The following is an 11,715-nucleotide window of genomic DNA, read 5'->3' on the forward strand; positions in this document are numbered from 1 at the left end:
TTTATTAATAACTTGTGTATTGGCTGCTTTAATAATAATAATAATAATAATAATAATAATAATAATAATAATAATAATAATAATAATAATAATAATAATAATAATAATAATTGTAGGGATACAATATAGAAAGAATGTCCCATCCAGTCATTGTGCATTGTGAGTAAATGAATCATGTTTGTGGGATGGACATTATTATTATTTATTTCTTAGCAGACGCCCTTATCCAGGGCGACTTACAATTGTTACAAGATATCACATTATTTTTACATACAATTACCCATTTATACAGTGGGGTTTTTACTGGAGCAATCTAGGTAAAGTACCTTGCTCAAAGGTACAGCAGCAGTGTTCCCCACCTGGGATTGAACCCACAACCCTCTGGTCAAGAGTCCAGAGCCCTAACCTCTACTCCACACTGCTGCTATCATTAGAAGTGCAGATGCATACACAGCAACCAATAGGGACTGTGATTCAGAACTAATCTGAATTCCTTCATCCCTCAGAGACACGGAAACAAAAGGAACATTCCTGCTGCGGCCGGTATTCAATCTGAGCTCCAGGGTCCCGTTCAGCGATCCTTTATCTGGGAAAATAGCATTCGGAAATGTCAAGAGTGGAGACTTCCTTTCTTCTGACTTTAAAACACATTGATAAGTCCTCAAAATAAAATAAAAACTCCACATCTAATGTCACGACTTGAAACTCCCAGTAGTCCTGCAGCTGGGCTTCAGAACCATGTTTAGGAATATTCAGTGTTGGGGAGGAATACATTACTGTAATTTGATTACATTTTTCAGTAACTTGTAACTGTAATGGTTTCTTGATTAGACAGGTAACAAAATGTGATAACGTATTATATTTTATGCGAAAAAAATGTAGTCAGTTTTTGTCACATTTTAAAAAAGCACTGCGACTAATGTATAACGTGGAAATCAGAAAGATATTCAACAGCCAAACCTTACACGTCCCATGAACACACTTTCATATCACCCTGCTAGGAAATGGTATCAGAAAGATATTCAACAGCCAAACCTTACACATCCCATGAACACGCTTTCATATCACCCTGCTACGAAATGGTATCAGAGGAGGGAGTGAGGGGTCCCATAGTGGGATCTTCAAAGAATATTCCGAGCTGCTGCCTGACAAAGCACCAATAACATATATCTCTGTAAAATGGAAACTGCCTGAGAACTAATTACTGTATATGTAACTGTAACCATTTCTATTGTTTTCAAAGTCAAGAATTTCTATAACTAGTTACATTGTGTTCAAGTAACTTCTAAGTGTAGCCATGGCCGTAACTAGCTATGAGGACACCAAGGTCGTGTCTTCGGGTGTTTTTTTGCATCATCAATGCTGATGCTCATGTAAAAAATCTGGTAAAGTAAAAAAGACTCCTTCTTTTTCTCTGTTGGTTTGCCGTGTAACATAGATTTGGAGGTTGAATAGTAAATACCAAGCAGTCATATAAATACTGCCAGCTATAGCTTGAATCCTAAGTGTGACCCCGGTGTAATGTCAGCTCTAGTTATGATGCTGAGTGTAACCAATTACTTTTTAAACACTGAGTATATTATTGAAATTACCAGGTACAGGAGTTTGAACAATCAGGCCCCTGGTAAATCTGCTGTGAATGAACTGATCGCACTTCTCATCACACTCGAGTCTGTAGCTTTACTAATAGGAGTGGTTCATGCAGCTATAAGGGTAACAATTCATTTAACATTTAACTCCTGGAGGTAGTTCTGGAGCCTTGGACTTGGTGCAGGGCTACCGTTTCAAACCCTGCAATTGTTTTTTAGAGGAAATGATATTTTCCTAAAATGCTTCAGCTAAAAGTTGAATTGGGACTTAATTACTTTTAATTGTTAAGAGTGAAATATGCTCAGATACAACAAGGCCTGCATTTGAGTCCTGGTCATTGAGTTTGACATGAATGACTTTGTCCCCAATGGAGAGCTAGTAACATACTGCCCATAGCCAGTCCGCTGGCCCTCAGAATTTATGAGCACAAAGTGTGAAGAACTGCAACAGCTTTTACAAAATGGCAAGCCTAGCTCCAAACATGTGGTGGTTACAAATAAGCAGAAACTGTGTATGAACAAAAATATACTTTATTTTCAAGAAACAGTGATTCACACACAATAAAAAAAGAATAAATCTCTCTATATAAAAGAAAATAAAAACTCCCCATTATCTGACATACTTTATGCTCAGCATTAAAGTACAAAGCGCCTGTCTCTGTCGAGTCTCGGTCTTGCTCTCTCTTTCACTTCTGGAATCCCAGCTTGTGGGACTGTTTTGCAATGAAATATTTCCACCTTTCCTTGGGATTTTCCATCTTCCCACATTCCTGCCTGAGTTTAATGTCTCTCTGGGTGTTTCAGCTGGACCCTGAGATGTAGACGTGCAAGTGGAAAAGTCTGTGTAGAGAAACAAGTCTTTCTATCTGCGCATTCGCAAACCACTCACTCCTCTCAGCTTCACCTGCAAAAGAAATTCCACCAGCATTTAGATAAAACCATTGAAATATTCCACCAGAAAACCAAGCCACCACTAAAGAAACATCTTAGGAACCATACATGTTTTAAAGAAATGTATTTACCCATTGTTAAAGTTAAGAGACACTGCAAAGAAAAGTTTAATGGCAATTTATGTAGCTTTAGTAAAGTGTTTCAATTTATTTCGACAGCTTTTGTAATTGTTTTAAGTGGTCAGTGTGGCTTTATTTGTATCATCATCATCTTGAGCCAATCTTTCTTGTAAAGGAGATCTTGATCTAAAAATCAAATTTGAAAAATGAATAAATATATTGACAAACCACCTTTAAAAAAACAACACAGTGAAGCCTACATAGTAAGGCCAAGGGACCAACACAGTGTGATCTTAATAGGAGACCAGCCTACCCACTGAAGGGACACAGAATTGATTGTAAGAAAAAAATACTTTAGACTTTTATTTTAAAAGATCTTATCCAATTGATTTAACTGCTTAACACTGTATAACCATTCTTGGTCCATATTCACAAAGTATTTAGCAGTTACCATTTTTTCTATAAAGCTAAGCTTTAAATAACAACTCAGGAGGCTCCCACTAGCCCATGAAGGAAGACAGTTTGACTAAACAATTGAGGACGAAGTTTCCTTTCATTTCGATACACTGTAAACTTACAGGTATCCCAAATATTGTGGGCCGCATGTTGAACCAGGAGGACGGGGGGACGGGACTCAGGTCACCCATTTTAAAACAGTAAGCCACTTGGATGTATAACATGTGTGACTGGCCATCACACAAACACAGTGACTGCTTTTCATTCCTGAGGCATCGTTAGGACTCTGACACTCCTAATAACACAGTGTTGTTGGTTTGGGTTACATGCCCATGTTTTTGTCTATAACCTGACTGCATGTCCTTTTAAGGAGATCACAATGTCAGCATGTTGGCAAAGGCATGGCATTCTATTATGTTAGGGAAATATGAAGGGAAAACCAAGCTTTTGTTTTGATCAGTTAGCTTCCAGTCTTACAAATTCTATTTTTGAATGTAGTACTGGAATGACATGCCGTATGTTGGAATGTGGTGTTTTTAATGAGCTTGGGGGCATATTACTGACCAAATTATCAACTGCTCTGTTCACATTTTATTAATTTCATTTATATAGCACCTTAAGTCATTGACCCCAAGGTGCTTTACAGAAAACAAAATGTAGGAGCCTGATAGGAAAAGACCCTTCCTCCCATACTGTTAGTATTTATCCTTGGAATAACCACAAGCCCTGCATCCTGAGATCTAAGATTCCACTTAGGAATGGATGGGATCAACAGCTCTTGTAAATAACTGGGTGTTAATCCATTAAGGGCTTTAAGTTAAAAATACAATCTTAAAATCAATTCAAAACTGCACAGGAAGCCAGTGTAAGGAGGCCAAGACAGGAGTAATATGTTCACCTTTTCTGATTTTAAATTTAAACAAAGTATTGGTGGACTTTGTTTTAATCCATGAGCTTAAAAAATAATTCTCCTTTACAATATGTAGTAATACTAAAAGAAACTTCGCTGAGAAGTATTTCTCAATTTAAGACATTGAGAACGACGTCTAATAAAAACGTCTTTCAAAGAACAAGTGTTTCTCAAATAAGGCCTCTAGTTTGTTTGTTTACGTATGCTAAGTATTTACAATTAAAATAATTCTAAACACATTATAGTATGCATATACTTTATGCTTTAAATGTTTGTTTTGGTAACAGAATATAATCCATAACAATTAACAATTAAACATGTTTATAGTCTGTTTCATAAAATGTTTTGTTTAATCCTTAAATATTTTGTTTTAAAATGTGCAATATTAAAATGCTATTTTGTTTTAAAATGCTATTTGTCAATAATTGCATTTATCCTCGATGTTGTGTTTAGTGTTTAAAACATATTCATCTATAACATTATGTATCCCTCAGTCACACACCTTGTGAAGTGCTGGATTTTATTCACTGGACTTGACAGCGTTTGGCTGACATGAGAAAACTGAGCCAGATGTTTCGAAATGTCCGCTTATATTAGGTATGAATCGATTCCATGTGCTCTCCGAGCTGATCAGATAGCACAGTATATTAGGTATGAATCGATTCCATGTGCTCTCCGAGCTGATCAGATAGCACAGTATTATATTAGCTATGAATCGATTCCATGTGCTCTCCGAGCTGATCAGATAGCACAGTATTATATTAGGTATGAATCGATTCCATGTGCTCTCTGAGCTGATCAGATAGCACAGTATTATATTAGGTATGAATCGATTCCATGTGCTCTCCGAGCTGATCAGATAGCACAGTATATTAGGTATGAATCGATTCCATGTGCTCTCCGAGCTGATCAGATAGCACAGTATTATATTAGGTATGAATCGATTCCATGTGCTCTCCGAGCTGATCAGATAGCACAGTATTATATTAGCTATGAATCGATTCCATGTGCTCTCCGAGCTGATCAGATAGCACAGTATTATATTAGGTATAAATCGATTCCATGTGCTCTCCGAGCTGATCAGATAGCACAGTATTATATTAGGTATGAATCGATTCCATGTGCTCTCTGAGCTGATCAGATAGCACAGTATTATATTAGGTATAAATCGATTCCATGTGCTCTCCGAGCTGATCAGATAGCACAGTATTATATTAGGTATGAATCGATTCCATGTGCTCTCTGAGCTGATCAGATAACACAGTACTTCATAGCGCGGTCTTTTTAAAGATAGTAAACATAATGACCAGTTTGATTATTACCGCGTGCAGAGCTAAGACGAATCGTGAATATTATCTTTTTGAAAAAAAAGTTTGCTTGGAAACTCTCTAAGTATCTAGAGCCTGAAACTTTTCTTATGCTTCCTCAAAAAAAAGTGCAACAAGTTTTAAACACATTGAAATGTTTAGTTTAATTTAATGATTGCGAAAGTATGATCGCTTAAAAATACAAATACAAGTTAAACGTGTGATTTACAGTACAGGCATATTAAAATAGACACGTCTAAAACTGAGTTAGTCAACACACCGTAACAATGTGTGAGCTGTGTAGCCTACTGCCTTTCATGTAGGCCTATACATATTTGTTTAGGTAGGGTATTCATGTTAATCTATGTGAAGATCACCTGATGATTTTCACGACACAAAAATGTGCCCCCGTTTTGTTTGTTCTTTCTGAAAAGCAACATGTTCATCTTACTGTTCAGATCATTCTTACTAGTTTCATAACGTAACAAGTATTGTATTGATTTTACAATGAAAAATATATAGAATTTAATATTCAATGCTATCATTTTGTTCAGGTAAGACTAGTCTCTAAATGTAGATTTTGTTTTAATTGTTGTTGCCATCATTTTTCTTAGTTGTATATAAATATCATTAAGCAAATGTGCAATTTTCAGAACGGAATCATTCCAGCATAAAATGTAACGAATTGAAACTAGTGGCCGCGTCTGTCTTGAAATGTTAAACTCAAAATGCCTTCTTTACATTTCGTGTCTGTAGTGTCAACACAGCGAACATAATAAAACGTTTGTCACTGAATTAGTTTCGTTTATTTATTTATTTATTTATTTATGTATTTATTTATTTTTAATTTAGCACTACTGTCTGTTTAATAGTTGAATAGCATTTAATTTATATAAATAAAAAAAAAAATATGAATAAAACAATAAATACAGTGACGTAAAATACCGTGATATTATACAAAGCATAGTCAAAACCCTTATTATAATTAACATTTTACTTTGGTTTATTTGTTTATTTATCCCTTTCGCTTGATGGAAAACAAGCATGTGTGCAATATTCCAAAACAATCTGACATAGCCAAAAAAATTAATATATATTCAAACTTTCTCGGAAAATCACGTTCAAATGTATGTGCAATATTACAACTATAGTCTTGGAAACAGGCAAATATAGTTTAGATTTGGCACCAACTGAAAAATAGCCATTCCAGATTGAGGACGAGGAGGATTAGCGTTATAATAGAATCTTACCCCTTTTCTCTGGTTGCTAAGACAAAACGTGCAGATCGTTCTCGGTTGTTTGCCGTCCATGTCCCCCTGACCACCATACACCGCGCTCAAGCAGGGCTGCCCATCCTCGCTGCCGTCTCCCAGCAACAGCACATTAGCCAAGTGTGAAATGTAGCTGGACGCCAGACGCAGGGTCTCTATCTTGGACAGCTTTCTGTCCACCGGCTCTGTGGGGATGAGGGTCCGGAGTGCGGTAAACGCCGAGTTCACGCTCTGGGTCCGGTCTCTCTCCCTGGCGTTAGCGGCGTTCCGTTGTTTGAACACGACCACCCCTCCAATGCCGACCCCTGATTTTCGGGAGACCCTCCGCCGATTGTCAGAGCCGTCGCAGCAGCCATAGCTCTGATCCGAGCTGCCGTCACTCTCACTTCGGTTCTCGTCGTCCTCGGATAGCATGTTTAGGTCCGGATAGATTAGATGACCTGCCATCGGCCTCAGCATTGCAAAAGTCATGACGTCCCTTTTGTCAAATTAAATTACAAAATAAAACAACAACAACAACAACAACAACAACAAAAGCTTTTAAAAGAGATAGTCCCTGCCTTTTAAAGTGTGGTTGATGCAATCTTGCAATACTCTTTGGTGGTCCTCTGGTGCTTCTCTTTACACGGACCTGACTGTAAATGGACGTGTCGTGTATCGCCCTGCTGTTCTGTCATCTGTTATATATCCTCGCGCCCCCCTGTCCAATACGCGGTTGTCTTTGCAGTGTGTTTCAGTGCGCGCTTCTCTCAATGGGAGGAGTTGCTATCGATATGCTAACATTTGCCTTCCAGTTGAAAGTGTACTATTTCCAATCCAAATTCAGTAAGTGTCACATGGACTTTGTTTTTATGCAAACACCGGCGTTTTCGTTTCTGCAAATTCTTCTTAAAATGATAGGAACACTTTCAACGTAATGGGAGATGAAATGAAATAGCGTTTTAACAATATTGATCTTTCTATCTTCACTATCCCTATGGGATATAGCTAGACACTGATATATATATATATATATATATATATATATATATATATATATATATATATATATATATATATATACACACACACACACATCATAACATAGAGAGAGAGAGAGAGAGAGAGAGAGAGAGAGAGAGAGAGAGAGAGAGAGAGAGAGGGGGGGGGGGGGGGGGTCGTGTCGATGATTCTAAAACCGCAAGGCTGAATGATTTTTTTTTTTTTTTGCATTTTCATTTGCATTTGCCAAATCAATTACAGACTATATATTGCCATAAGAAATGACTCTATTTATCTGACACAGTTTAACACGTGCTATGTCTGTGTTATCAGTAGGCCAATCGTTTATATAAAACGTTAACAGAATTCTAAAACAACGAGGTCTGCCTCAATATGACGGAGTTTACAGACCTATATGCCTTAACCTTTGAGAACTCAACTGACTCGACTCTTTACGTTTACAACAGGCAGTGTAGTATTTCATACTTAGGACAAATGATACATTACCCCCAGCTGTTCTTTTTTTTTTTAAATCATAAACTGGTGACAAAACATCTAAGGCCAGACACGGCTGATCTGAGGCCGGTCGTTCCTGTAGAAATTCAGCTTTATATATAATTCGATGTTCTTTGCCAAGTCGTGAGAACCTCCCCCTTTATAAATGATCAGCAGCAGACAGACATTTCAATACCATTTGTCCGTGTTTCCTGTATCGGTGAATTAATATATGCAACTTCACATTCATTTCGTTTCATTTTTTTTATATACAAAAACCATGCCAGCACTGGAACATGAACTGAACGGATTTCTATCATACCGCCCGACTGCGCGCAGATAGGTAGGCTACAGGTATTTGACTACTGCATTCATTTTGTGTAACACAAACTCATGGAAGCACAACACACATCATAACACTCATCTACTGTCTATGTGCTATAAGTTAATGATCAATATCAAATTAAACATGGCAAATTGGCTGTGTGCTGCACGTGCCGACTGACCCACTGTATTAAGCATTGGCCACCGTGTTTTTAATTAAATGAAAAGTTTTTTTTTTTTTTTAATAAATCACCCAGGAGACATTTACGCGTCCTTTGCCTCAGTTATTTCTTGCTCGCTGTGTAAGTTTAGGTGTTTGGTTTTTGTTTTATAACAACATGATGTAAACTTAGCACGGCAGTAAATATTGAAATTGAATGGCGCGTTTTCATGTTTGGGTGTTTGTTGGTTTTATGAAAGCTCGTGTCTATAGTTTCTCACGCCTGGTTGGATTCATATTAAATGTGCGTGATAGTGGTGGGTGAAGAAAAATGCACAGCTATATATATATATATATATATATATATATATATATATATATATATATATATATATATATATATATATATATATATAGCAGTGCCTTAACACCTTTCCCGCTAAATAGGCGTATGGCTAATTTATAGGCTTAACGCATCAAGCTGGAAAACTATTATTTTTAAGAGGGAACAAATGTAATGATTTAAAAGGAAACGCTTAAAGCAGAACAATAATATACGTTTATAATTACCTCTCTCTCTCTCTCTCGCTCTCTCTCTCTCTCTATATATATAAACACACAGGTAGAATTATATTACAATGACAATGTTGTCTACTAATTTGTAAACAACGAAAGAAAGAAACAAAGAAAGAAATATTATTCAAATATACAGATATATGCAAATATGTAGAATAATTAATATAACCGCGTTATTACCATTAACAAAACCTTACAACCCGTTTGATACATTTAAAAAACAAGCCATTGAATATGACAGGTACTCCTGTGAAATAATAATAATGAAAGCGGGGCGTTTAGAGATGGAATAAACCGATTTATTATTATTATTATTATTATTTATTTATTTATTTATTTATTTATTTATTTATTTATTTATTTATGTATTTATTTTTAAATGGCCAACACAAGTCTTCTGTTAAAATTCTAACATATTTATCTTTTTTGTTTTTTTTAAACTGAACTAAAAAAAAAAAAAGCCTTACGTTTTATAGTGACAAGCAACAGTAAAAACACCCCAAACCAAGCTATACTGTCAAATAAATCCAAGTGTGTAGTCAGTGTTATTGCACACACACCCGTACGCACATCTGCGTACAACAGGCAGCGTGTTGCACACAGCAGGCTGCGAGTGGGGGGAAGAGGTAACAATTTGTCGGGGACAAATTAAGAGACATTGAAATTAAGAGCCCTTATCTCGTACACCTGCTTGTTCGTGTTTCTGTTTGCGTCTAGTCCATGTGAAAAACGTTTCAGGATTATATCAATATGAGTGCAAATAATGGGATGAATATGAGAAAAAGCCCCTAATAATATACTGAAGCGTTTATTTATTTATTTATTTATTTATTTATTTATTTATTTATTATTTAATTTCCAGCAATGGGGCCCCGAGGCGCGGGCCTCGGTAAAATCGTACTAATCATTATTTATTTAGGCTCTCTTGCAGGTTGCTTTGCCGCAAAATAAAACCATTTCCTCCCTCGTTGTGTGAACGCATTCATTCCCAGGTCCCGCTGATATCTATAGCCTCTGTGCTCGTCAAAATATTTTATTCAGCAGAAGGGGCAAATGTCAGGGTTCAAATTACTGAAGATCCCTTTAAGTTTCTCCAAATAGTTTTATTTCCAAATTTCCTTTTTAACGTGTTTTAAGCCAACAGGTATCACTTGAACGGAAAGGGACCTGTTAAAAACATGTTAACTGTATGATGACATTTCTGTCTATGCAGTGTTTCAGTACCAATCAATGATAATGAGAAAGCGAATAGGCAGGACATTTCATCATGGAATTAACACGTTTTTAACGGGTTCCTTTCCATTGTAAGCGATGCCCGTCAGCCGACAGCATGTTAAAGGTGGATTTTGGAAATACAACTACTTGGAGAAACTTAAAAGTTTTGCCTACGTGGTTTACTATTTACCAGACTTAATATCTACTTCAGAAGGAAATTCCTGTTTCTGCAATAAGGGCAGCATCTAAACAAAACTCTGAAAAGCTGGTTAGTGGGCTTCATTTATTGTTACAGTCATTTCATTTAATGTTACATTACAGTCAAAAGAGGAACTTTAACACATTTCATCACCTTAATAGCAATAGTTTAATAGTAAAAAGTGGCTTCAAAAAAATCCTAGTATCTATTAATCACGGCACTAATGATCCAAGCAGAAACACAAAAGAAAAAAAATACAGAAATACCATGTCATATTTAATGGTAAGAAATTCAAGATTTTGAAAAAAATTGATTCTAGGAAGTAACAATTTAATAAATAGAAATATTGCAATATGTAATGTTTTCATGCAAGAAGGGCCTGATTTGCAGATTGGACACTGGAGGATAGCACAGAGATAGAGATAGAGTGAGATGGAAACTGGAAATCAGAGAGAGAAGATGCAGTTTCTTAGGCAGAAAAGGTACTAGATTTGCAGCAGTAATCAGCAATAGAATAGAATCTCGGAATTTGATATTCTTGAATTGCCACTGTGTAATGTAAAACTATACATATCGTGTAGAAATGACATTACAAACACAGTAAGATCATTTATTCACACAAAAGAAGTTTTTGAAAGTAAAATATTCCTCTCTGAATATCACCACAAGTCACTTTCAATATGATATTAGATCAAACATTGCCAAAGTGAAAATAAAAACCTGAGAGCTTCCCCGTAGCTTTGAGGTTGGAATTTTTTCAAAATATTTCCATACTATCCCAGTTTTAGACATAAAAGTCTACCTTTACTAGCGACTTACAAGGTGAAGCAAAGTAATAATGTTGATTAGAGAGAAGTACATATCAGCCTAATAATAGGAATAATAAATTCCCTTGGTAGTTTATTAATATTCCAATTGTAAAGGGAAGTGGAAGTGGCTTGTAAACTGTAGTGTTGGGGATTGGTGCGCTGCATGGGCAAGTGCCTCTGTGATTTTTCATGGCTGTGATTTTTCATGGTGTCCTAAGCATTTCAAATGGTTTCTGAATATTGCGCATACAGTTTGATATAGTTTACTTTTGTGTTTTAAAATGCCCCCCACTTTGTTAGGATACTGTATTTTACTTGGCAGGCAGAGAGTTTGAAAAATCCTCCACATTAGAGACATATTTAAAGTTATTGGGTAGCTCGCTGTTTGGATGTCTTTGATTACATATTCATGT

The 11,715-nt window shown here is 36.2% G+C and overlaps 1 protein-coding gene across 2 annotated transcripts; it reads right to left on the reverse strand.

Annotated features, from left to right (window-relative positions):
- Positions 1 to 2,102: 2,102 nt before the first annotated feature.
- LOC117418143 (transcription factor 15) lies at positions 2,103 to 7,234 on the reverse strand. Of its 2 annotated transcripts, XM_059004330.1 has the most exons (3): positions 7,104 to 7,234; positions 6,523 to 7,021; positions 2,103 to 2,493 (listed from the first exon to the last, which is right to left on the reverse strand). In XM_059004330.1, the coding sequence occupies exons 2-3, from the start codon at positions 7,012 to 7,014 to the stop codon at positions 2,452 to 2,454; spliced, it is 534 nt and encodes a 177-aa protein (XP_058860313.1). In that variant the 5' UTR covers positions 7,015 to 7,021; positions 7,104 to 7,234; the 3' UTR covers positions 2,103 to 2,451. The 2 variants fall into 2 exon arrangements, with proteins under 2 accessions (XP_058860313.1, XP_033886660.2); XM_034030769.3 differs by having other exon boundaries at positions 6,523 to 7,234.
- Between the last annotated feature and the right edge of the window lie 4,481 nt (positions 7,235 to 11,715).

The sequence above is a fragment of the Acipenser ruthenus genome, chromosome 29, assembly GCF_902713425.1.
Source record: "Acipenser ruthenus chromosome 29, fAciRut3.2 maternal haplotype, whole genome shotgun sequence".
NCBI classification, from domain to species: Eukaryota; Metazoa; Chordata; class Actinopteri; order Acipenseriformes; family Acipenseridae; genus Acipenser; species Acipenser ruthenus.